This window comes from Sceloporus undulatus, chromosome 11 (assembly GCF_019175285.1).
Source record: "Sceloporus undulatus isolate JIND9_A2432 ecotype Alabama chromosome 11, SceUnd_v1.1, whole genome shotgun sequence".
In the NCBI taxonomy this organism is placed as follows: domain Eukaryota; kingdom Metazoa; phylum Chordata; class Lepidosauria; order Squamata; family Phrynosomatidae; genus Sceloporus; species Sceloporus undulatus.
In genome coordinates this window covers 7,044,948-7,070,592 of record NC_056532.1, presented here as the reverse complement: position 1 = coordinate 7,070,592, position 25,645 = coordinate 7,044,948, and the positions used below count along the sequence as shown (strand labels likewise).

Here is a 25,645-nt window from a genome sequence, read left to right as displayed (position 1 = left end):
CGAATGAAACATATATGCCAGGGTTTGGATGTAATAGATGTATCAACTGTAACCTACTATTGTTTCTGGTGGATAGCCCCGATTTCCTGAAGCCTTACGATGCTGCCGGAACCATCCAAGACTATGTTGTTGCCATGCTGTGCGGACAGGAAAGGCCACGGATGTCCATCCAGAACGCAGCAAGCTGGGGATACTTCAGCACCACCAGTAACAGTTGGAATACAGACATGTAATTATTAAACTTTATTACTATTCAACTTTATCTGTAAAGCACTGTAGGTATACATACAATGCAATACAATACAATACAATGGACCTGCCAGTGGCGTACATCCTCGAAAAGTCAGACTGGAGGCTAGCATGAAACCTTTCCCAGCCTCATGCCCGCCAGAGTTGCCTTCATTGTGGCATCCAAAGATACATGACACAAGATTTCAAAGCTCCACTGGCTTCTTCATCAGGGAAATGTGTTAAAAATCGTATAGAAGAAAGGAAAATAGATTGATGTTATTTTGTCCAGATGTTGTTGTTGTTTTCAGGGTTGTATGGAGGGATATCTATGCAGGTAGAGGCCATTCCTTTGACTGTATGGGCTCTGGAAGACAAAAATATGATGATTTTGGATGTTCTTATAATATATATGGCCAACATGGCCACTCCTTGATAAGTTTAATCAGTTGTAAGCTGCAAGCTTATTCATGCTTACCTGTTGGGAGTAAGTGCAACGAAACTCACTGAGGCTACAAAAGCCACGTCTGGTATTCCTTTGAAGCATCCTGGCCTCTTCTTTACAGGAAAATGGAGTCTGGGGTGTCTCAGTAGACCAGGACCCCACATCTGGGAAGATTCCCCCATTCCCCATTAACTGGCAAGGAGGCTTAAACCGCTTGTTAGGCCTGTTCAAGGTTGGCAGAGAAACCCAATGCATGTTTCCTCTCTCATGACATTAACTGCTAACCTGGTTTGGCAAAACATGTTGTCGACGGGGTGCTCTTACGGCAGGGCTTTGTCACTTCTAACTGCGTGTATGTGTGCGCTTAACCTTTTGAAGAACTAACGCACGGGAAGGAATTCAAAGACAGGGACATGTTAGTCTGGAAACATCTACAAAGGGATCTTCTTGTCTCACCTTTGAGATTAACTGAAACGAAGATTCTGGTAGCATGAGCTTTCGTAGACCTGAGCCACTTGTAGTTCTCCATCTGAATGTTCAACACAATCAACAAGCTTAAATGTTTTAATCTTTCTGCAACGCTCAGTTAAAAGTTGGAGGTCAGTGTGGCTGGAATAATGCATTGAGGTGGTGAGGTGGCCCCAAGTGTTGGATCTTCTGTGTAGTTGATGCAGTGCTCAAATAGTTGGCGAAGGGGCAAGGAGAAGAGGCCCAGCAACTTACTATGATCAGCTGTTATGAGAAGATCCTTGGTTACTGTTTTTTTAAAGACCCAATTTTGGGGAGTTGATGGTTGGAGTCTCTCATTTTAATCACCCAGCATGCCCCTGTGCCTTGGGTACCAGTTGGATGGACCCATAACCCGCATGTCTCTTATTACCTTGAGGTGTGTCTTCCCCCATCCCTAGCGCCTGGTCCTTTTTCTTCTGGTGTGGACTAACCACCCTTGGTCTCTCCCTCCTGGTTTTAGCCTCCAAGGATCACGCTTCCCTGTCCATTTGCTTCCTGAAGTGGTCCAGCCAGGGGAGACGGCCGGGGAAACCACCTTCCCATGGCATGGGATACCCAAGGGCACCAAGGTTGGAGCCGCCCTGGGAGATTTCCAGTGCTCAGTGTACTCTTGCATGACAGAAAACACAGACGCAGGTATGTGAAACAAAGGCCGATGGGATCCCTAGTTTGCACCTGGAAAAATTATGCTCTAACCTTTCTTACCCTCCTACACTTCCCCTGCCTTAATCCTTTCCTTTTCTTCTCTCCTTCTCTTTCTTTTCCCCTTCCCATTTCAAGATAACTTTTCCAGGGTTAGATTAAGATAATGCTGGGTTAATTTCAGGAAGGTGGTGTCTGATATTCAAAAGGCCTTTGATAGGATCATGGAGACCACAAGGGCCATCTAGTCCAACCCTCTGCCATGCAGGAACTCTCACTCAAAGGACCCTCGACCTCCGTTTAAAGACCTCCAGAGAAGGAGACACCATCATCCTCCGATGGAGTGTTGAACAGCTCTTACTGTCAAGAGGTTCCTCCAAAGGTTTAGGTGGAATCTCTTTTCCTGTAGCTTTCAAGAAGGTACTTAGCTGTAGCAGCGGTTTGAGGCCACATTGTCTTCTTCTATATCAGTGGTTCTCAACCTTCCTAATACAGTCCCTTGTGTTGTGGTGACCCCCAACCATACAATTATTTTCGTCTCGGTTCCTAAGACCATTGGAAATAGGTGTTTTCTCATGGTCTTAGGAGACCCCTGTGAAAGGGTTGTTCAACCCCCCAAAGGACTCATGACCCACAGGTTGAGAACCACTGGTCTATATAGTCTTTGAAGGGTAGCCATTTTGGATCCTTGCTAGCTTTTGAAGCTGTCACATCACGCACCAGCTTTTCCAGAGGAAGAGCATTCCCAATTCATTGCCAGCCTTTTGGACTTAAAGGTTTTGGGCTATTTCATTGCAAACGGTGACGAGGAAAAAAAGCGACCTGGTCTTTTGTGTTCTAGGGGTTTCTTTTTATGACCCTAAACATTAAGCGACCATTAAATCTGGGTGTTGGCGGCCTTTCTGATTTGTGGTGGATGAGATTAGCCCTAGAGGGAAAGGCCCACCAACGTACTGCCTTTCTCTTCCTCCTAGTTCTCAACATTGGGACCTCTGCACAGCTGACCGTCTCCATGCCCTCCGGGTTCCAGCCAGGGGAGTGTCCAGACCCACGTTCCCCTGTGGCCTACTATCCCTATTTCGACAATCGCTACCTGGCAGTGGCTGCCTCCTTGAACGGCGGGAACGTGATGGCGACCTTCGTGAACATGCTGCTCCGATGGATGGCAGAGCTGGGTAAAAACAGTTCTGAATGGCGAAGGGCTTACTATCACAAGAGTGGGCCAGGAATTGGGGGAATTGGGGTTTTAAAAGTAATTGTTACAGTCTAATAGACACCTTACTCACATCTATGGCTGCCGTCCTGTTAGTGACGTCTGTGAGAATAAGTCCACATTATTACGCCTGCGCATATCTGTTTTGTTGGTTACTTTTTGGCTCTTTTTCTTTAAAACTCATCACAATGCTACAAAGCATTTGGCCTCTCTCAAAACGCACATGCCCTATAACTATAAAAGTACAGTGGTACCTCGGGATACGAAATACCCAGGTTACGAAATTTTCGGGATACGAAAAAATCCCATAGGGAATTATTGTTTCGGGTTACGAATGTTTTTTCGGGTTACGAAAAAACTTTTGGTGCTTTTTTCGGCTTTTTCGCACGGAATCGCGGCTTTTCCCCATTAGCGCCTATGGCAATTCGGCTTACGAAGGCTTTTCGGGTTACGAAAGCGGCCGCGTTACGAATTAATTTCGTAACCCGAGGCACCACTGTACAGCCTTAGTCCCCCTTATCTCAAATGCCAAAATTGTCCACATGGGTGTCTGAGAGAGTTACACCTTTGCTTTCTAATGGTTCAGTGTACACAAACTTTGTTCCAGGCGCAAAATCATTACACGTATGTGTATATGGTGCATGCAAAACATAAATGAGTTTCATGTTCAGACTTGGGTCCCATCCCCAAGATATCTCATTATTGATATGCGAGTATTCCACAATCTGAAACACTTTTGGTCCCAAGCGTTTTGAATAAGGGGAGACTCAACCTGTAACTTAAAACCTGGTTAGTTTCACCATGGAAAGAGTGGAATCATTCCTTGTTATAGTACAGTCTATAGTATAGTACAGTATAGTATAGTAAGTTATACCTAACTATTCCTTGTTATAATACAGTCTATAGCAGTGATGGTGAACCTTTTCGAGGCCGAGTGCCCAAATTGCAACCCAAAACCCACTTATTTATTGCAAAGTGCCATGTCCCTCTGGCTTTCTAGTAACAAACTCTGGCAAACTCTGTACTGGGATGATGGCACATGTGCCCACAGAGAGAGCTCTGAGTGCCACCTCTGGCACGCATGCCATAGGTTCACCATCACTGGTCTATAGTATAGTATAATACAGTATAGAATAATGAGTTATGCCTAACTATTCCTTGTTATAATACAGTCTATAGTATAGTATAGCATAGTATAGTATAGTAAGTTATGCCTAACTATTCTGTTCAGGAGTGTGTCAGTTGTGTATTTCTGTATGGCAGGGGTTTGGGACGGATGGCCTTTGTGGTCCCTTCCAACTTTGAGATCCTGTGGTCCAAAACACACTGCAGAAATAATCCAGTTTGAGACCGCTTTAACTGCCTTGGCTCAGGGGATTTTGGGAACTGTAGTTGTGCGAGACCTTTAGCCTTCTCCGTCAGAGAGTTCTGGTGCCACAATAAACTTCGATGCCCAGGATTCCTTAGCAGTTAAAGCGGTCTCAAACTGAATTATTTCAGCAGTGTGTTTTGGAGCTATGTTTCTATGATTTTACCTATTGGGCCTCACAGTCACTCAGGGCTCTATAGGAGACAGCCTGGTCTGTATAGAAAATGCGGGGGTGGAGGGGAGTCTGTTCAGAGACCCTTCCCCAGGATGTGCGGCTGGTGATGGAGAGAGTAAGGAGCAGAGGGGGAAAGGCTGAATCAATGACTCAGAAGCACTCAAACCATTAAGGGCTTGAAATCCGGAGAAAATGGAAACCGAGTGGGGAGGGGGAAGTAACTAAAATCATCAATTAAAGCATCATTAAGACACTCGGTTAAAAGGCTAGAGATGGGGCCCGTTCTGCAGCTTGGAGAGAGTGACAAACATGTTTCCTTTTTGAAAAGGGAGTTTTCTGGGGCCTAAATCCACAAAGAAGAGTGGTAGGGGGGGGGAAACCGATTTAGCCCCCATGTCCTCAAATTTAAAGAGTGGGAGCATCCCAAATGGGCAGCGGTGACAGAATTGAGGGAGGCCTCTCTAAAATGGCTTCCCTTTGCCAGTAATTTAGATTTGTCATGGGTCTCGTTGTTACTCGCAGCTCCTTGTTTCCACATTCTAGTGGCAAGGTCTTATTAGTGCCGGCTCCCTTTCAGCTTTTCTTTCTCTCCCAACAGGGATTGAAGCCTCTGAATCAGATCTCTACCCGCAGATGATCCAGGCTGCCTTGGCCCAAACCGACACGGGCCTTGCCATTTGCCCCACAGTCTTCGGAGAACGGCACACCCCTGAGAGGTTGGCCTCGGTGACGGGGATCGCGGCCTCGGACCTTTCCTTGGGCCACGTCACCAGGGCCTTATGCCGCGGTGTGGTCCAGAACCTCCACTCCATGCTGTCTTCAGAGCGCCTGAAGGAGGCCGGGGTGAAGCGCATATTGGCCGGCGGGAGCGGGCTTTACAAGAACGAGGTGATGCGCCAAGAAGTGGAGAAGGCCTACCCGTTTCCCGTCGTCTACGGAAAGGATGTGGATGCGGCCGTGGGTGCCGCCCTGTCCGTGATGCGCAGAAAGTGACGTCACACCAGCCACAGCACTTTTGGTTTGCAAAGAAAACATGCCATGAGCAGAGACACCAGGGAACTTCATGCTTTGAGATGCAGGTCAGAGGAAAGGCAGGTAGGAGAGACCCTTGACACTGCTGTATAAGAAGTTTTTAATCATTCCTCCGTGCCACATCCTAAGGATGAGGGTTGGACATGTGCGTTGCTACATAGGCTTTGGTCATTGGAGACTTGGGACTCCAGAGGCCACTTGCCTCCCTTTGTCTTGGGGTCTAAAAAGGAGGAATGGGCCCAAGAGGAAGGATTCCTTCGGATGCATCCCATTTAAAGCGAGCTGCCTGCAAGGATCCTTTGACCAGAGTGTGGTCTGCTGAAAGTATGGGGTGAAAGAAAGCATTGTTTGTCATGGACCCTCCCCACCTAATGTTTATTCCCAGTGAATTCCACATTTTGTACACAAAGGACCAGCATTGTCTTTCTCCTTCCGTCCCAGATGGCACTTACCTGTCATTGGATAGTCTTATCTTATCAAAGCTTCAGCTGTATATGAATGTTACACCAGAGATGATTGGATCGTTGCAAATTAAGGGAGCAACCTATTCTTTTTCTTTAGTCTTTTATCATTCTGCCAGTTAGAACAATCACTTTTTAGGGGCCACCTCCATATCTTTTTTGTGAGGATGAAATATGCCAGCTGTGAGATATATGGAGCTCACCCTGTACTGACCAAACGCCCCATACCTAGTCTTCGATCCTTCAAGACCTGGGTATTTGAGCAACGTTCGGTACCCAAAGCTGGGTTTTAGAAAAAGGACCATACTAACTGGATGATTCTATGAACCGTAGTCTAAAACGATCACAACTTCTCTAGGATGTGACCAAAAAAGATCATGGAACAAATGTCTATTTTCCCTTGGGAGTGGCTTGCAAATGCCTTAGTGCAATGGAAATAATAAAACACTGATTTGCCGCAATTGCATCTTCTACATTGTGCGCGTTTTGCCTACTTCTTTGCATCATGTTTACACCTGTTTTGCAAAGCCCTAGCCTCAGAGGCCAATGGGTGGTAAAGGATGATGGGTCGTAGAGTCTGTCAAAGATCGCCACGAAGAAGGGGAGGTTAAAGCCTCTCCTCGCCGGCTGCTCTCTGCTCCTGATTGAAATCCTCTCCCCTCTCTCTACACTCCCAGTTTTTGTTTCCAAAATACCCATAGAGTGGGTTAGTGACCATAAAATGAAAGGCACATCTAGACTCTTTAGGAGCATGGTCTGTTTCAGAGCGATGGTTTAGACAGTCTCTATAGCTTTGAGTCCATGCCATCCCAGGCCCAGTGGGACCTGAAGCAGGCGCTGGTCCCGGAGATGAAGTCAGAGTCCAAAAGGGAGATCTGTTTTTCCCCTTTTGTTTTGGCTTCTGTGAAATGAGATGAGCCAAACCAGGCCAAAATCTGGAGGTCTGTTCGTCGACCTTTTCCAACCGTCTCTGAGGAATTATAAGGCTTGTTGCGGAGGGTTGGGGGGGACTTTCAAAAACCGTAGAAGGTTGTGAATGATTAGGAGACACAGGATATTCTTTTATCGGAATATGGAAATTATAGGATGTAGTGGATGAAATAATATGACGGTGATGTGCCTTCGAGTCAAGTATGACTTACGGTGACCTTCTTCTAGGTTTTTTTCTTGGCATGGCTTCTTCAGAGGTGGTTTGCCCATTGCCATCCCTTGAGGTTGGAAAAGGAATGTGTCCATGTTAGGAGTGGGTTTCCAGGACCGAGCAGGGATTTGAACCCTGGCCTCTGGGAATCCTATCCAACACTCAGATTGCTACATCAGTCTATCTCTCAATAGGATCAATGGATAGTTTAACATAACTTTAGGCTTAGGACTTCCCTAACATTGGGGAAATGGTGGGCTAATAATAATGATAGCCACAATAATAATGATGTACGATTAAATCAACTGAGCCTCTGAACCAGAAGCCAAAATGTAAATGCATTTTTCGCCTCACAGAGGAAATCTGCTACTAAATGGAAGGAAGAAAAGAAAGAAAGGATGTGAAACCCCAAACATGGTGAAGATAATTCTTTTTTCTTTTGGGTTGATTTGTTTGCAAAAAGCTTTTTCCTGGACTCCAGGGAATAGCCATCGCTCCTGTTTCCATCACTTACGTCTTTCTCCATTATTCTATTACTCAACTCCGGATAGCTCTCAACATCCGCATCGCCTGCCTGTCAAAACTGCGATTGTACGGATTCAATTTCCAAGCAAAGGAAACCAGGAGAGAGCTAAAAAACCAGGGGGGGGATCCCCCTCTCCTTCCCACCCGCCTCCAGACAACGCCTAGAAAGGGACGCCTTGGATCCAACGCCTGCGGAGAAGGCGAGAAAGGCTTTCGGGGAAAAGAAACTGCAAACGGGAGGCTACAGACCCTTGCAAAGCTTTGTAAGTTCTGCCTTTCACCTTTGCACCTGTTGCTTTTAAAGTTTGGTTTGGGCCTAAGTGCCACGGAGGCACTAGATCCTCTCTGATATTGGAAGCCAAGCAGGGTCAGCCCTGGTTAATACTTAGATGGGAGGCCACCCATGAATCTCGGGCGCTGTAGGCAGCATTTTGGAGGAAGGAACTACAGGGAAAGAGCTTCCACCTAAATCTCCTGACAGTGGAATATGCTGCCTCAAAGTGTGGTATAGTCTTCTTCTTTGGAGGTTTATAGACAGAGGATGGCTATCTGTTGGAGGTGTTTCGATTACTATGGCAAAAGGGGTTTGGACTGCATGGTCCTTGGCATCTCTTCCAAGTCTTTTGGACCTCAGCTCCCAGAAGCCCCAGCCAGCTTGGCCAGCAGTCAGGAATTGCGGAAGCTGAAGTCCAAAACGTCCGGAGGAATCAAGTTTGGAAATCATTGCTCCAGCTGGAGTTCCTGCCTTGAGCAGAGGGCTGGACTTGATAGCCTCAGGAGCCCCTTCTGTCTCTGTGATGGTTGCCTGTTCCATCTTAATGCAATTTCCTCTTCTTCTTTATTCCAGGAAGATCACTGAGTCTTAGGACGTTTCTTTTCATCCGCCATGTCGGGCATCCTGGGCAAAATGCGGAAACTGGGCAGCTCGGATCTGGAGGAATCGGAAGGCGTGGCGGATGACCACATGGACGGAGAGGACTCGGCCGCCGGCACCCCAAACAACAGCACGAGGGCCACGAAGCATGGCATCTTTGCCAGGCGGGCGCGGTTTGGGATCGGGGATGGCGACAAAGACATGGCCCCCATGGACTCCTTCTACCAGATGGACCACCTGGCCTCCAACCCCATCATTAAGTTCAGCCTCAGTTTGGAGAGAGGGAAATGCGGGAACCACTGTTCCAAGTGAGTCGGCCGTGTCCAGACAGGAGCAGAAGCAGGTGTATGTGTGTTTGTGTGTTGAAAAGCATTGCCCTCTAAATAAGAATCCCCCTGCTTCCGTGAAAAGTATAAATTCAATAAGGAAACGCCGCGTATACATTGAATAAACAGCCAAATAAAATTCAAATACCAGCTTAAACTAACTTTGTGTGTTATATTACCAGAAAGCTGTCTAGCAGTGAGGACAGCCAATGCACAAACCGTCCGTCCCTGTATTTGGGTAACTCCAAAAAAACCCTTTTCCTCTTTCAGTCTCCTGTCCACGGCTTCCCTTGGTTTGCGGGCCGAGAAAGCGTTCAAGATCTACAACCGAAGGCGCGTCTTTGATGCGGTGGCGCAGGGGGATCCGAGCGACTTGGATGACCTCTTGATTTACCTTGTGGAGACGACGAAAAATTTGACAGACGATGAATTCAAAGGTAAGTGAAGGAAACGCTGTGTTTTTTCTCAGACTGCAGCTCCCAGTCTCTCAGTCAGCAGGACCCACTGGCAATTCCAACACTTGTGGTTTGTGTGTATATGCCATAGTTACCGGTCAGTCTATGACAACCCCATAAATTTCATGGCGCTTTTGTACGCAAGGAATGCTCACAGGAGGCTCACCTTCCTCTGAAATAGCACTCTTATATTCCTTGATGGTCCAAGTACAAGCCAGGCCTGACTTTGCCTTAGCTTCCAAGATCAGAAGGCTCAGTCTTGCAGTCTGAAAAAGAACTTCTTTAAGCTCAACATAAAATCCTTTATATTCAGGAATTCAGTTACTGAGGAAGTAGACTCAAGTCTACAAAGGTTGATGCTACCAACTTCTTTCTTTCACATAGGCCTTTTACAGACTGCCAAAATAAAGCTGCTTCGGGTCTCTTTGGAGGTATGCTATTTAAATGATGCATAATAATAATAATAATAGGTTTTATTTATATACCGCCCAATCACTGGGAATCCGAGCGGTTTACAATAGAGGGGATAACAGACAATTCCCTGCCCACAGGCTTACAATCTAAAAGACACGACACAAAAGGAGAAGGGAATGGTGAGGGGGGGGAGGGAATCAGGTCCAGCATTCTTCTCTCCCTCTGAGGCCTGGACCAAGGCAGATGGACCGGAGGGAGGGCTCTTCTTCTTCAGGCTAGTCCCTGCTGGTACTGGGCCAGCCTTCTCTCTCCCTCAGAGGCCGAAAGATGACAGTTGGGGAGGGATCCCAATTGCATGCATCCCAAGAATCCGGAAGCTGGACCAAAGCTGCGCGCCAGTGCTTAGGAATGGAGTGTGGCTTTGGCGCGACCTCCAGACTTTTAGGACCCATGCATCTTTTAAACAGCATACCTCCAAAGAGACCCGAAGCAGCTTTATTTTGGCAGTCTGGAACAGGCCTTAGTCTCAAAGGTGCTACAAGATCCTTTTGCAGACTGATTTTCCATACTAATACAACTATGTATTAAACATTTTTAAGTTCATTAGTGTAAGACATAATAACCAGCATGTTGTAGTGGTTTGAACGTCGGACTATGATGCTGGAGAGCAGGGTTCAAATCCCTACTTGGCCATAGAAACCCATTAGGCTCTCCCTCTCAACTTGTTAAACGTTTGATGTCTCCAGAACCAGATACTGGGAAAACATGTTTGCTGAAAGCTATGCTGAACCTCCATAATGGCTGGAATGACACCATCCCAGTCTTGTTGGAGATCGCCGAGAAGACAGACAACCTGAAGGAGTTTGTGAACGCCGAGTACACAGACAGCTACTACAAGGGTAAGGACGGGTATAGTAGGCAGGGGCTGGCAAATGGGGCCCTGTCCGCTTGCTTTTGACCCATGTATTATGAGTTGCTTTGGGTCCCATGTTGGAAGGAAGACAGGGCATACAAAAAGGAGGGGAGATTATGAAAAGACATTAGTTTTTCCTTCTTGTTTGTAACAGGAGGCCAAAAGATGGTGCCCTCAGACCCTGAGGGAAGAAGGAAGGTGGCAGCTGCCCAAATCTACTTTTTAATACTTCCGCTCATAATAATTAACCAAGTTTATTGTCTGGTTCTTGGCCCATAATTTTCTTTCTGTCGGCTGCAGAAAAGCCAAGCCGGTCTTCTTGTGCTGGAAGAAAAATGTAGAATTAACTACCTAAATGAATAAATAATTGCAAAAGGATGTTTAAAAATTCATGATGGGGCAGAATTGTAGGCCAGACCATGTGAACCAACCCTTCTTTTCTGTGCGCAGTGTTGTCTCATTCGTTCTTTGATAGCCTTTGGCCTTTTAGTACATCCCTGAGAATTAGAGAAGCAGTCATTTGCTAATTTCATTCTCCAAAGGAGCAACGGGTCATTTTAGTTATTTTCTTCCCGCCCTGAGAAAGTCAAATGGGTGACTTTGGGGCAAAACAGACCGGTGTCAAAAGTCTGTTTCAGCCCTTCAACAGGAGTTGGGTGTTAGTTCCTCCTGGGTCCTGATCAGCCTCTTGCCAACGCCTGTGTTGCCTTCTCAGGTCAGACTGCCTTGCACATTGCCATCGAGAGACGGAACTACTACTTGGTGGAACTCCTGGTCAAGAACGGGGCGGACGTCCATGCCCAAGCCCATGGGGAATTCTTCCAGAAGATAAAAGGGAGACCTGGATTTTATTTTGGTAAGCTGCTCTGCAACAGTCCACCATCAGTGTCATAACTGTGGATAAGCCGGAAAGAAGATAGATGTTCCTCCTTTTTTGGTCTATTTGTCATCAAGTCGACATTGACTTACAATGACTTTGTGAGTGAGAGACTGTCAAGGGTCATTGTCTTGCTCAGTCTTGCAACTCTGGGGCAGCCTGTTGCTTCCTTGCTTGAGTAGTCCACCAGTAGTGCCTTCTCTCCCTTTTCTTACTGCTTTCCAATTTCCTTGTGTAGGTGAGCTTCCTCTCTCTCTGGCTGCCTGCACTAACCAGCTCAACATTGCCAAATACCTCCTGGAGAACCCCCACCATCCGGCCGACATTGCGACCCAGGACTCCATGGGCAACACCGTTCTCCACGCCTTGGTGGAGATCGCTGACAACACCGAGGACAACACCAAGTTCGTCACAAACGTGTACAACGAAATCCTCATTCTCGGAGCCAGGATCAACCCTACCCTCAAGCTGGAAGAGATCACTAACCACAGTGGGTTGACGCCACTGACGCTGGCAGCCAAGACCGGGAAGATACAGGTAGGTAGGGCTTCCCTGACACAGATGAGTGGATTAGGACCAAGGCTGCATCTGCACTGCAGAATAATGCAGTTTGACACTGCTTTCACCGCCGTGGCTTAATGCTATGCAATGTTGGGGTTGGTAGTTTTGTGAGCTACTTAGCCTTCTCTGTCAGAGGGCTCTGATGCCACAGTAGACTACAAATCCCAGGATTTACGTATATGTCCATTTCAGTAACTAATGTATAACTACACTGCATTATAGTCATCACTGAATGATGAGTAATTCCAGTCCTTATGGGAGTAACTGTCTTCTGTAACTGTCATAGTAGCTAGTGGTGCCCCTTCCCATGTGTCATGCCTTTCTCAGAAGGCACATGGAGGCTGAGACTCGGAGCATGTGGGATCTCTGAATCAGGAATGACACACAGGTCCTGTCATGCTGAGTGAACATGAGTCACTTCGTGTCAGAGGCTGGTTGAAAGTGCGCAGTTGACACAGCCAACAACGTAGTGCGGTGGCATGAATGTTGGATTAGGACTCTGGGAGACCAGAGTTTGAATCCTGGCTTGACCATGAAAACCCACCAGGTCACTTTGGGCCTGAGAGGAAGACAAGGACTAAACTCCTATGAACCAATCTTGCCAAGAAAACCCTGTGATAAGTTCACATTAGGGTCGCCATAAGTTGGAAACAAACTGAAGGCACACAACAAATCTCTAGTTAAAGGAGGTCAGACAGCAGGTAATGGGGAAATCCTTTCTCTCTGCCCAAGAGCCACTACCAGCCAATGTCAACAGTACTAAATGAACTAGACCTATGGTATAGAGTGGTTTTGAATGGCCTTTTCGATTCATGTGGTTCAACATTTGTGATGCCACCACCATGAAGGCCCTGTTCTCGATAAGCCCCAATCTTGCATCTTATATCAGGGAGCAGCTAGAGAAGGACCTTGCTTGTAGCTCTTAATCTTTGGAGAGATGCATCTTCGCTGTTACCTTTGCATGCTCCGAATTCAGTTTGAAACCTTGGCACGCTGTTTACCTTTCTCCCGGCGTTAGGTCTTCGCCTATATCCTCCGACGGGAGATGAAGGTGCCCGAATGTCGCCACCTCTCTCGCAAGTTCACCGAATGGGCTTATGGGCCCGTCCACTCGTCGCTGTACGACCTTTCCAGTATCGATACGTGTGAGAAAAACTCCGTTCTGGAGATCATCGCTTACAGCAGTGAGACGCCGGTGAGTGTATGGACATCCCCAACTGAGTCAGATGGAAGGCTTGGCAACACAGAGCCAAAGGTGGCAGGTAACGCCAATGTCAAGTGGAACAGTACATCTTCTCTGGGTCTTCTCTGGAATTTTAAAAGAGCTAAGTTGCTAAACTTGGTAGGATTGAACCTATTTTGGGGACAGGGCTAAGCAGGTTAGAGCATTTATAAAACACAGACTCGTGGCTACATTGACATGGAAACCACTAGCTGTCACTATCTGCACCTCATTCTTGTGACCATGATCTGGCACACTGATGTGCGACTGTGGTGCGTTTTCTCTGAGGCCCATGTGGCGCTGTCTATCGGTTTTTCCAGTACTCTTTCCAAGAGTAGTTGGCTTCTGTTATGGTTGCACTTTCTAAAAAGTTCCTCGTACATTACAAATCCACTCCTCAATCCCAGTTAGAGTTTGACCCATCGAATCAACGGACCCTACTTAACTGTTGACTTAGCGAGTTCCCATTATTTTCAGTGGACTAATGGGTTTATTCTGCATTGGACACATTGGATTTAGGCCTGTTTTTTCAAAAGTGACTGTTTTACTTACTAAATACTACAAGTCCCGACTGCTGGCGGAAAAAGACTTGTTTTAGTCTTTCCCTTTTTGTCTGCCTTGAATCTTCTACCTTCGTCTGTGGCATTAAGAGAAAGGGAGGGAAGTTAAAACACTTCCGTCCATTGGTTTTCTCTTTTCTTTTCCAGAATCGTCACGAAATGCTTCTGGTGGAGCCTCTCAACCAGCTCCTCCAGGACAAGTGGGATGGCTTTGTGAAACACCTTTTTTATTTCAACTTCATCGTTTACGCGGCCCATATTCTCATCCTCACTGTCGCGGCCTACTTCAGACCGACGCGCAAAGATGGGACGGTAGTTGAATTTCTCACCCTTGCATTCTCACCTTAAAATGTATACACCTATCACTTTATGTAGCTCACCTTTCCTCCAAGGAGCTGAAGATGCTGGCTGAGGCCCCATACAGACAAACCAAAATAAAGCTGCTTTGGGTCACTTTGGAGGTATGCTATTTAAATGATGCCTGTGTCCTAAGAGTCCGGAAGCCGTGCCAAAACCATGATCCAGTCCTAAGGACTGGAGGGCAGCTTTGGAGCAGCTTCCGGACTCTTAGGATGCATGCATCATTTGAACAGTGTACCTCCAAAGTGACCCGAAGCAGCTTTATTTTGGCAGTCTGTATGGGGCCTGAGATTCTAGATCTCCTACTTGGTTAAATATACAAGTCACTCCCTTGTATCCTCCAGGGATATGTTCCTAGCCTTGCCAAGGGATCCTGAAACCACAGAAAGTAGTGAAAGGCCATAGAATATCATAGGGTCATGATGCAGGTGGGTGGTTTTATGGGGCATTGTAATAGAGGATGGTGTGAATTGAAATCTACAATGGAAATGGGTGAAGCTTTGTGGCTTTTGACCTTGCATGCTTCTCATTCACAGCCCCCCTTTGCCTTTCGCCACAAGACCAGTGAATATTTGCGAGTCACGGGGGAAATCCTGAGCATCCTGGGAGGCGTCTATTTCTTTTTTAGAGGGGTAAGATCTTTGTCAGCATTCATTTCAACTTGCGTCCTTTGTTTTATTAAAATTCAAAATTCATACTACACAAAATGTACACGTTGAGTTTCTTCATCCGGAAGAACTCCTCTTCTACTTTCCCTCTCATGTTTACAGATCAAGTATTTCAAGCAGAGATGCTCATCCTTCAAGGCAGTCTTTACGGAGAGCTACAGCGAACTTCTTTTGTAAGTGGTGCCGTATGTGGGTTTTGTTCATGCTGGGTTTGAACCCAGAAACCAGTTGAACCAGCTTGCACTTTTACTCCTGTTATCCACAACAGGTAGTAGTGGCGGTGGTGATGCCAATGCCAATGCTGATGCTATAGATGTAGGATGAACATACCCTCCAGCCTCTCTGATTTTCAAAGACAGCCCTGAATTATTTCCTGTCACCCCACTCACCCTTCTCCTCCTCTCTTGCCCTTTTCAGCTTCCTCCACTCGGTGTTGATCCTCAGTTCGGCGGTGCTTTATTTCAGCAAACAGGAGCTCTACGTGGTCTTCATGGTCTTTGCCTTGGCGCTGGGCTGGATCAACCTGCTCTTTTACACCCGCGGGTTCCAGCAGATGGGCATCTACTCTGTCATGCTGGAGAAGGTCAGGATGAGTCTTGAGTAGAGAGTGGTCCATGGGGAGGGATGGGTCAACTGCATCCTTTCTGTTTCCCCCCACATTTGCAAATCTGATAGAAGAAATCAAATTCTATCCATCTTGAACATGAATCCATATTGGTAATGGAGTCCTGGTTTGGTGGGGAGCTGGATTGGATAACCCTTTAGGGTCCCTTCCAATCATAGGCTTGAAAGAGACCCTTCTAGTCCAGTGTAAGAATCCATAGCAAAACCACTCCTCTGTTTAAAAACTAGAGTCCACTGCCTTCACTTGCGATGAGCAGCATGTACTGTCCGAAAGTCCTTTGCTAATGGTTAAGAGGGATCTCCTCTCCTGTAATTTGAATCTGTTTGTTCATGTCCTGGGGCCCTGTCACGCTCCACCATTACAGCCGTTATTTAATTTGGCTTGGTGGTTTCCAGAGCTTTGACCGTATAGATCGCCATGCTCTTGCCATATTCTTTCTTATCAAAGTCTTTCTTGGACTGTGGTTCCTACAACATGGGACACATTCTTCCAGGTGAATTCATATCAGAAAAAGAAAGAGACATGGATTCTCACCCATCCTTAAAATTAGAGCTTGGGGAATAAGCACTAGTCCTTATCTGTGGATATAATGGTCCTTGTATCCCTCTGGCTGAAAGGACAGGCTGCCCATCTTGACTGGCAGCAATTGGTCATGACTGTCTCTTTTCCTTGCAGATGATGCTGAGAGATCTCTTGCGCTTCATTGTGGTCTTCCTGCTGTTCCATTTTGGCTTTTCGACAGGTGACTAAAGTGGCGGCGGGGTCTATTTGTTTAAATACAGACGCTTGCCTTTAAGCCAGGGCTTCTTAACCATGCTCTGTGGATATGGTCTGTGAACTGGATGCAAAAGGGATCTTTTTTCCCTTTCCTTTCCACCAACTGCGTTGCAGTTTGGGTGTGTGTTTGTGCGTCCACTTGTTTCTGGTTCTTCCGCATGCGGCTGTCCAGCCTTTGGCTCTTTCCATGCTACGGTCCTGCTTTAACTGTCATGGCTGCACCCTTGGATTTGTAGTTTGGGGAGGTATTGGTGTGGAAGGCTCTTGAATCATTTCCCTTGTGAAATGATGAATCCCAGGCTTTGATAGGATGTTAAAATGGGTAGCAGGGAAGAGACATTAATTTCTCCTGTTGCTTTGCAGCGGTGGTGACCCTAATCGAGGAAGACGACGAGAAGCCGGAAGGGCTGAACCACAGCAGCCCCCTCTGCCTCTGCCAGGGCAAGCGCCGCCCTTCCTACAACAACTTCTACTCCACCTGCCTGGAGCTGTTCAAGTTCACCATTGGGATGGGCGACCTGGAGTTCACGGAGAACTACCGCTTCAAGTCCGTCTTTGTCACCCTGCTGATCATCTACGTCATCCTCACCTACATCCTCCTCCTCAACATGCTCATCGCCCTGATGGGAGAAACCGTCAACAAGATCGCCCAGGAAAGCAAAAGCATCTGGAAGCTCCAGGTTGGTCCAGACAGTACCCTTTGAATGGCACATGGCATTCGGAAAAGTTCCTCTTCCTCCTCTGTGTTATTACTATCCACTCCAGCTTTTGGAATCTCTCAGCTGAGAGGCAGAGATGATCCTTTACTCTCTGTGTGTATTCATTTCATTTCTTTATATCCTGCTTTCCCTCCCAAGCGGGACTCAAAGCAGCTTACACTATACTGATATACTCCTGTATATCAACTTATCCTTGGCCAGAAAAGGAGAGATGTGCTCCGGTGTTGTTGAACAAACCTTGATAATCTGTGCTGGTATCAAAAAGGCTTTATTTATCTTGCTTGGTGCATTTCAGGGGGACCCTTTTTCAAGGCCTGTTTCTTTTATTCCCTCTCTTTTTGTGGACAGAGTTTGTGGAAGCTCTGTCCACAACAGTATTATGGAAACTATCCAATACCCTCCACAGAGTTTGTGGAAACGCTGTTTGTTACATGCCTCTGACTTATCCAGGGGTCATCTCAAAATCCACCGTCTGAATGGAGGACCCAAACTTCCTCATCCCATCACGTTAACCTGGAGGCATCTTCCTAACCCCTGTGACCTCTTTTTCCTGTCTCCCCATCTTTGCCTTTCAATGAACAGAGAGCCATCACCATCCTGAACATCGAGAACAGCTACTGGAATTGCATCATCAACCCTTTCCGATCCGGGAAGCAGGTTTTGGTTGGGACGACCCCGGATGGCAAGGATGACTACCGCTGGTGTTTTAGGTAACTCCATTTCCCCCCCATTAAACATGGACTGAGAAGCACTCAGAGATTCAGGACAAAATGTTTCCACAACCTCTTATGTGGCCTCCGTTCAGAGACCATCAGATGGGGATTTTCAGGATCTAGGGATGCAGAACGGGGTGCTTTATGCAGGCAGAATTGGCCGGAGCTTGTAGCTTGAGCGGTCAAGCAGCTTCCATTTTGTTTCTCCTTGTTCCGGACCTATGACAACCCCAAGGCAAACCTGTCCCTGGGTTTTCTTGGCAACGCTCACAGCTATAAGCATCGGCACTTTAAAGTTTCCCATTTGCCACTTCTAAAAATGACTTTCCACTCAAAATAACAGAGACTTTGCTGCCTTTTCTAGGGTCGACGAGGTGAACTGGTCCACATGGAACACCAACCTGGGCATCATCAATGAAGACCCCGGGGGCTGCAATGAAGATCTGAAACGAAACCTGAGCTTTTCTCTCAAACCAGGCCGAGGTGAGGAAATCGGAGATGCCGAAGGGACTAGTAGGGACACAGAGAGGACTGTTGTAGGCCATTCTTTTTGGAGCGAAGAATGTGCCACTATACAGTATAGTGTCTAGATCAAGAGAAGTGATAGTGGCACTGTATTCTGCTCGGGTCAGGCCTCCTTTGGAATCATGCTGTGTCCAGTTCTGGGCTCACAATTCAAAAAGGACATTGAGAAACTGGAGCCATGTGTCCAAAGGAGGGTGACAAAAATGGTGAAGGGTCTGGAAACCATGTCCTATGAGGAGAGACTTAGGGAGCTGGGGATGTTCAGCCTGGAGAAGAGAAGGTTAAGAGGGCATATGGTAGCTCTGTTCAAATACTTGAAGGGATGCCATATTGAGGAGGGAGCAAGCTTGTTTTCTGCTGCTCCAGAGAACAGGACCCAATGGAGCAATGTCCTTTTTGAATTCTGGTGCCCAGAACTGGACACAATATTATTCCAGATGGGATCTGACCAAAGCAGAATACATTGGCATTATCATTTCTCTTGGTCTAGACCCTATACTTCTATTGATGCAGCCTAAAATCACATTGGCCTTGTTAGCTGCCGCATCACACTGTTAACTCATGTTCAATTTGTGGTCTACTTGGACTCCCAGATCCCTTTCACACGTATAAGTCTCTCGTTCAGCCAGGTGTCCCTCATCCTACATCTGTGCATTTCATTTTTGCTGTGTCAGTTTCAGGGAAGAACTGGAGGACGCTGGTGCCGATCCTGAGAGACGGAAAACGAGAGGGGTCACTGAAACCCATTTCGGAAGACTACGCAGATTCAGAAGTGCATGTAGTCCGGAAGAAATCGCTCCCCAAGTTGGTCTCCTTTTGTTTCTCCTCGCTCCCTCTGCGTTTTTGATGTTCGCTCGTGCTCAGATAGGGATTCTGGAGGCAGCTCCCATTTTGTTTCTCCTTATTGTAAGATGGCACACTCCTCTGAACAGATATGGCCAAGGAAACCCCAGGACAGGCTTCGCTGTAGAGTTGCCTCTAATCTGGAGGACACTGGATTAGAGGGAAAACTCTCTTAAACTGAAATGCACCTTCCAGGGTTAGATGGTGATGATGATGATGATCAATATCATTTCTACCTCACCTTTCTCCCCCGGAGGGACCTAAGGCGGCTCACAGATGAAACCTTTCAAACCATTCCGATGTCTATATATTAAAATCACGTAACATGAATAGGCTTCAAACTTAGGTGGGTTTAGTCATTTCGGATACTGTCTGGAGTAAAATGTATATGAAACCTAGTTGTGTATTGATGTATGTATCTTCTTTTACAGCCCTGTTCTCTAATTTTGTGGATGTGGAGATGGAAGAAGCGGAAGACGAGTCCCAGAAGCTTCTCTGTGTCGCTGCCCAAAATATACCCAGCGTTAAGCAAGCAAGGTATCTGTGTCACGTCAACCTCACTTGTCATGTCGTCATTTACTACGCATTTACTTACTGTCCCCACTGCTCAGTAGTATGTGGCGGCTTCCAAACCCAGGGACCCAAAGGAAAGCCTTTGTAAAAAGCTTACATCCAAATCCACTGAATGAGCGGACACCAGATTCCCTTTTGATTCAATGGATCTGCCATAACCGGAACTAGCAATTTGGGTTCAAATCTGGAAGTTTCCTTCCGGCAAGATGCTTTCCGTCGCTGTGTTTTTGTCACTTTAAAAGCCCACTGCTGTGTTTGTATTGTCTTTGTTGACATGTACGCTGCCCCTGCCAACATTTTTGTTTTGTGTTGTTTAGTGCGCAGAGTAGAAAACTGTGTATATCAGTGTATGGTTGTGATGAACTCAAGAGACAAAGATGCTTGAAATGATGGTCCTGGTTCCATCCAGAAGGAATAAGGCAAAGAGAGCTGCTTCAATCCAAAACACTGAGTGGCATTAAGAAAAATAGACCTAGAGGTGGGTGAGAATTTCATTTCATTTCAATTATTATTATTATTATTATTATTATTATTTACAGTTATAAAATTAGTGATGCCACGGCCACCATAGTTTCATTTTTTGTTATCCTTATCTTTATTTCTCCATTGGATTTATATTCTGCCTGCCTCCCAACATGGGTCAGCTTTACAACAAGGTTGAGATAAGGTATAACTAAGGTCTGTTACAGACTGCCAAAATAAAGCTGCTTGGGGTCTCTTTGGAGGCATGCTGTTTAAATGATGCGTGCGTCCAAAGAATCCGGAAGCTGCACCAAAGCTGCCCTTCAGTGCTTAGGAATGGAGTGTGGCTTTGGCGCAACCTCCGGACTCTTAGGACCCATGCGTCATTGAAATAGCATACCTCCAAAGAGACCCGAAGCAGCTTTATTTTGGGAGACTGTAACAGGCCTAAAAGACGGACGATGAAAACATTGAAATAGCTATGGTGTCCAAACCATATGAGCATCATTGTCATGCGTCAGTGGCTAAGAAGTTGCTTTCAAAGAAATGTAACGCACGATTCCGTCCGCTTGTATTTAGATAAATGTACCTGATGGATTCATTCTAGGTGGGTTCAGTTTGCGTATTTTCCTGGTGGTAGAGGAAACGGGGGGTTTTCGGACACCTTAAACCCGCTTTGCAAATACATCTGTGACAGTTATTTAGCCACATACTTAACCTGCCTGCTCACATACACCTCTCTTACTCATTGGGTTCATAGTGATGGTCTCCGAGGCAAAGGACTAACTCTCTTGCAGTTAAAGAGACTGATTCCCCTTTGGGGCATGGTTGCCTAAGAGCAGTTCATGTTCCTCGCAACACTTGGCCATTTGCACACAGGTGTGCGTAAGCTTCCCATGACATTCTTGCAAACAAGCTTGTAAAAGGTGGGCTGGACAAGGCAACTGTTACATGGATTTGGCATTGGTTGACCGGATGAACCCAAAGGGTGCTCAACAATGGCTCCTTTTCATCCTGGAGGGAAGTGACCAGTGGGGTGTCCAGTGGGGCTCTGTCCTGGGCCCAGGGCTATTCAACATCTTTATCCATGACTTGGAGGACAGAATTGAGGGCACACTTACCAAATTTGCAGATGACACCAAACTAGGAGGAGTAACTAATACTCCAGAGGACAGGATCAAGATTCAAAATGACCTGAATAGACTAGAAAGCTGGGCCAAAGCTAACAAAATGGAATTCAACACGGAGAAATGTAAGGCAGAAAAATAAAATGCACAGATATAGGATTATGGGGGACACCTGGCTGAACGAGAGACTTATACGTGTGAAAGGGATCTGGGAGTCCAAGTAGACCATGAACATGAGTCAACAGTGCAATGCGGCAGCTAAAAAGGCCAATGCAATTCTAGGCTGCATCAATAGAAGTATAGGGTCTAGTTCAAGGGAAGTCATAGTGCCACTCCATTCTGCATTGGTCAGGCCCCACCTGGAATAATATTGTGTCCAGTTCTGGGCACCACAATTCAAAAAGGACATTGAGAAACTGGAGCCATGTGTCCAAAGGAGGGAGACTAAAATGGTGAAGGGTCTGGAAACCATGAAGCCCTATGAGGAAGGACTCAGGGAGCTGGAGATGTTTAGCCCGGAGAAGAGAAGGTTAAGAGGTGATATGATGATAGCCCTGTTTAAATAATTGAAGGGATGCCATATTGAGGAGGGAGGAAGCTTGTTTTCTGCTGCTCCAGAGAATAGGACCCAATGGAGCAATGGATGCAGCTCCAGGAAAAGAGATTCCAGCTCAACATTAGGAGAAACATCCTGAGAGTAAGGGCTGTTCGACAGAGGAACACACTCCTTCCTCGGAGTCTCCTTCCTTGGAGGTCTTTAAGCAGAGGCTGGATGGCCATCTGTCAATGGGGATGCTTTGATTGGGAATTCCTGCATGGCAGAAGAATGGGGTTGGACTGGATGGCCCTTTTTGGGGTCTCTTCCAACCCTATGATTCTAGGTCATCCCAACCCTTGGCTATTTACACACCTACTTTAAATAATCCCATCTTCATGCAAACTGGCCATTGGAGGATTCATCCTTTGGAAAGACGGGCGCGCGCGTCTCCAGGGAAGTACCTGCAAGCCCTACCAAAAGCAAAGCACTCTGAGCACATGCAAAGTACACAGTCCCTGGAAAGTGAGATGTAGTCTCCATGCGCCGCACACTGGGAGATGCCAAGGGTGTTCGGGAAGAGTGTCCACATTCAAGGCTGCCATCCCTAGATAGATTTTTAAGCTCTGAAGGTGGGCTTCTTGCAAGGCACCATGATCCCCAGCACTGGTGAGTTCACCCGGGACCAAGACTATAAGCTCATGTAGGGCAATGTTTTAGGGCCAGAACTATGGATTTTGATGTGACCCGTGGATAAGTTGGAGGTAAGACTTAGAGCAGAGGTTCTCAAATGTTGATCCTTTGGATGTTAAGGACTTCCGCTCCCAGAATTCCTGACCCTTGACCCAAGTTGGCTGGGGCCTCTGGGAGCTGAAGTCCAAAACTCCAGGAGGACCAAGGGTTGGGCATCACTGACATATTCTCCTTTAGCCAGAGCTCAAATCTTGGGTCCAGTTCTGAGTCCAGGAAGGATACCAACAAGCCGGAAGACGTCCTGAGGAAGGCAACCAAGACGGAGAAAGGCCTGGAACATGAGGGACAAATCCGTAGCCAGTTAAAATCCCACCCAGCCTTACTAAGAGTTTTAGCCCTCTCCCCATTTTCACATCCATCGCTTGCAATGTTTGGGCATGAAGCTAGAGATCGGGGAGCTTTCCGAACAGAGAAGGAAAGAAGCGAGGAAGGAACTGGAGGCGTTTGGTACAAAGCATCCAGAAGAGGGCATTAAAACCACATTTTACGTTTTGAACAGGGTTTTCCACGCAAGGCCTTTTGAAATGATTAAACCCAATTGCTGATCTATTGCTGCTAACTGGACCTTGGTTTACTATCAATAAGGCACATAAAACCCTTGTAATCTAAGGATGGTCCCCTTCAGCCACTGCCAAGAAAGGGACTCTAGATTCGGATTATTTAGGCTGCATCCGCACTGTAGAAATAACACACTTGGGTGCCCCCACCGAAATGGTAACTCATTCAGCCCTCTGTATTTGCGGCTCTGATCAATAGGTCCTCCAACACGACTCTATGTCCCAGAAGTCCTAGAGATGCCTAGAGGGAACACTCCCCTATTTATATTGTAGGTCTTCCAGCACAACTCTATGGCCAACTTGCACCTTTTGGGATGGCTTCTGATCCCATCTCTTCCCAATACCACCAAGGAACAGGGAACTTGAGGGGGACCAAAGGCAGGGAGGCCCCTTGGTTTTCCCCCCCATTTGGACTCCGGATGCCCATGCCACACTGGCTTTAGTCCTATAGGAAGCAACACATCCCTGGCTCAAGGGGATCAGGCAAGTCCCAACTGGCACTGCCAGCTGCTGCCCAAACCCTGGGGCAAAACAGTCACCAGTGAAGATGTCACTTTGGATTTCTGCCTGCGTGGCAGGAAGGCAGGCTAAGCCACCTGGGTTGATCACATCCTGGATTGTTAAAGACTAAAACTGGAAACACCGGTGACCCTGTTGAACACAAGACAATGGACCTCTAGGGAAAGACCAGAGCATTGGCCTCCCTGCCTATGGTCCTCTAGGTGCCTTGCTCCTTTATGGAAACCCTCATGTCAAGACCTATGGCTACAAAGGTGCTACATCCCCTTTTGTGTGTGCATCAAGTCTAAACCTTGACTGGTTAACTCATGTTGAAGCAGCCTTGCATAGGTAACATGGCCATTTGTTGGGGATGCTTTGATATGGATTTCCTGCATGGCAGGGGGTTGGACTGGATGGCCCTTGTGGGCTCTTCCAACTCTATATGCTTCTTCACAGCCAAAACAAAGGAGAGAATTCAGAATGGGCCCAGTTGCTATTGCCCTGTACCCTTGGTCTGTTCTTTGCTACCTTGTATAACGTGGCACCATTGGCATTTTTCTCTTGGGCCTCTCTGCTCCAACCAGCAGAAAGCCTCTTAAAAACAGGCCAGCCTTTATTTATAGGACTGACAAATATTCAGGTCACCTTTGGCATTAGAGCTTAGCTGAGCCAAGGCCAGGGGTCACATTGGAAGCTGTGGCTAAACCACAAAGCGGCCTTTGGGGAAACAGCCCTCCCTTGCGCTCCAGACCAAAGGCCATACAAAATGGTGGCCATTTTGGCCGAGGGGCAAGAACTGCCACCACAGCAGCCTTTATGCTCCAAGGGCAGTAGAGACCATCCCTTTTATGGGAACCTCATGTGGATACACTCTTGTTGCATTCTCTTTTGGGAATGTTACCATTTGTGTCCAGCAACATCTAGTTTCTTTGTACACCTCTCCATTGACACATGGCAAGATCCCTATGCACTTTTCAGCAACCTTTCTTGTCCCTCGCATGCCACATTTATGAGCCAGTTAACCCAGTATTTTACCACTTCTGCTTCCCACTTGCATTGCTTTATGGTTTGAGATGTCTCCATTTTTATGGAGCATGATCAATTGCAGAATGAATGGAATCATCAACCCTCAGATTCTATAAGGGTTCAAGTTTGCATGTTTTAGATTAAGAGGAACATAACATGCCAAAACCACAAAATCTAGCTTAGGATATTGCTTGCAAGCTTGGCTCTTGTTACAGCACCCACTTCTCCCCCAGATGAATAGTCCTTTTCTTGGGACCCTCAGGTCCTATGGCAACTCCCCATGGCACATTTCATGAACTGTATCTTTATCTAAACATCCACCAAGACCAGGGATCAATGTGCAACAGGAAACCTTTATTAGCATGTACACAAACAAGTCTAGAGGTTACAGAAACCTGCTTTTACCTTACAATATTTAAGACATGGAACTTCTACAGTGCAAACAAATGCTATTTATTGGCAACTTGCAAAGGTGTTCGTAGCATCTAACATCCACCCCTGAGACGCAGCACAAGATGGAGGGTGGACTCCTTCTGGATGTTGTAGTCGGACAGAGTGCGGCCATCTTCCAGCTGTTTGCCTGCAAAGATCAGCCTCTGCTGATCAGGAGGAATGCCTTCTTTGTCCTGGATCTTAGCCTTGACATTCTCAATGGTGTCACTTGGCTCCACCTCCAAAGTGATGGTTTTGCCAGTCAAGGTCTTCACAAAGATCTGCATCCCTCCCCTCAAGCGGAGCACAAGATGGAGAGTAGACTCCTTCTGGATGTTATAGTCAGAGAGGGTGCGGCCGTCTTCTAGCTGCTTGCCTGCAAAGATCAGCCTCTGCTGGTCAGGGGGAATGCCCTCTTTGTCTTGGATCTTAGCCTTGACATTCTCAATGGTGTCACTGGGCTCCACCTCCAGAGTGATGGTTTTGCCAGTCAAGGTCTTCACGAA

General features: G+C 46.8%; 3 protein-coding genes across 10 annotated transcripts in view; 2 read left to right on the top strand and 1 right to left on the bottom strand.

Moving 5' to 3' along the window:
- SHPK (sedoheptulokinase) overlaps positions 1-7,051 on the top strand; it is a 938,822-nt gene extending 931,771 nt beyond the window's left edge. For all 5 annotated transcript variants that reach the window (XM_042442368.1, XM_042442366.1, XM_042442367.1 and 2 more), the window contains exons 5-8: positions 77-229; positions 1,644-1,819; positions 2,800-3,000; positions 5,181-7,051. In XM_042442368.1, the coding sequence (XP_042298302.1) occupies positions 77-229; positions 1,644-1,819; positions 2,800-3,000; positions 5,181-5,575 (925 nt within the window). In that variant the 3' untranslated portion in view covers positions 5,576-7,051. The remainder of the gene's footprint in view (positions 1-76; positions 230-1,643; positions 1,820-2,799; positions 3,001-5,180) is intronic.
- Positions 7,052-7,502: 451 nt separating this feature from the next.
- LOC121917128 (transient receptor potential cation channel subfamily V member 1-like) lies at positions 7,503-20,454 on the top strand. Of its 4 annotated transcripts, XR_006100964.1 has the most exons (18): positions 7,503-8,004; positions 8,589-8,923; positions 9,212-9,378; positions 10,557-10,709; positions 11,439-11,579; positions 11,839-12,137; positions 13,180-13,356; positions 14,091-14,255; positions 14,840-14,935; positions 15,074-15,144; positions 15,389-15,554; positions 16,272-16,338; positions 16,737-17,053; positions 17,675-17,802; positions 18,170-18,288; positions 19,005-19,134; positions 19,605-19,710; positions 20,064-20,454. XR_006100964.1 is itself a non-coding variant. In XM_042442844.1 (17 exons), exons 2-17 carry the CDS (start codon positions 8,628-8,630, stop codon positions 19,615-19,617), a joined length of 2,505 nt encoding a protein of 834 aa, XP_042298778.1. In that variant the 5' UTR covers positions 7,503-8,004; positions 8,589-8,627; the 3' UTR covers positions 19,618-20,454. The 4 variants fall into 4 exon arrangements, 3 of the variants coding, with proteins under 3 accessions (XP_042298778.1, XP_042298776.1, XP_042298777.1); XM_042442844.1 differs by having other exon boundaries at positions 19,605-20,454; XM_042442843.1 differs by lacking the exons at positions 19,605-19,710; positions 20,064-20,454 and having other exon boundaries at positions 7,610-7,633; positions 7,768-8,004; positions 19,005-19,218.
- Positions 20,455-25,040: 4,586 nt separating this feature from the next.
- UBB (ubiquitin B) overlaps positions 25,041-25,645 on the bottom strand; it is a 5,973-nt gene continuing 5,368 nt past the window's right edge. The window contains exon 2 of the mRNA XM_042442511.1: positions 25,041-25,427. Coding sequence (XP_042298445.1) covers positions 25,193-25,426 — 234 coding nt within the window. The 5' untranslated portion in view covers position 25,427 and the 3' untranslated portion in view covers positions 25,041-25,192. The remainder of the gene's footprint in view (positions 25,428-25,645) is intronic.

What these genes read in the sequence shown, in the direction of transcription:
- LOC121917128 (XM_042442842.1), top strand. Translation starts at nt 8,628, where the DNA reads ATGTCGGGCATCCTGGGCAAAATGCGGAAACTGGGCAGCTCGGATCTG. An exon ending in ACTCTGTCATGCTGGAGAAG is followed by an intron (nt 15,555 to 16,271) that starts GTCAGGATGAGT and finishes TTTTCCTTGCAG; the next exon opens with ATGATGCTGAGAGATCTCTT. An exon ending in AAAGCATCTGGAAGCTCCAG is followed by an intron (nt 17,054 to 17,674) that starts GTTGGTCCAGAC and finishes TTCAATGAACAG; the next exon opens with AGAGCCATCACCATCCTGAA.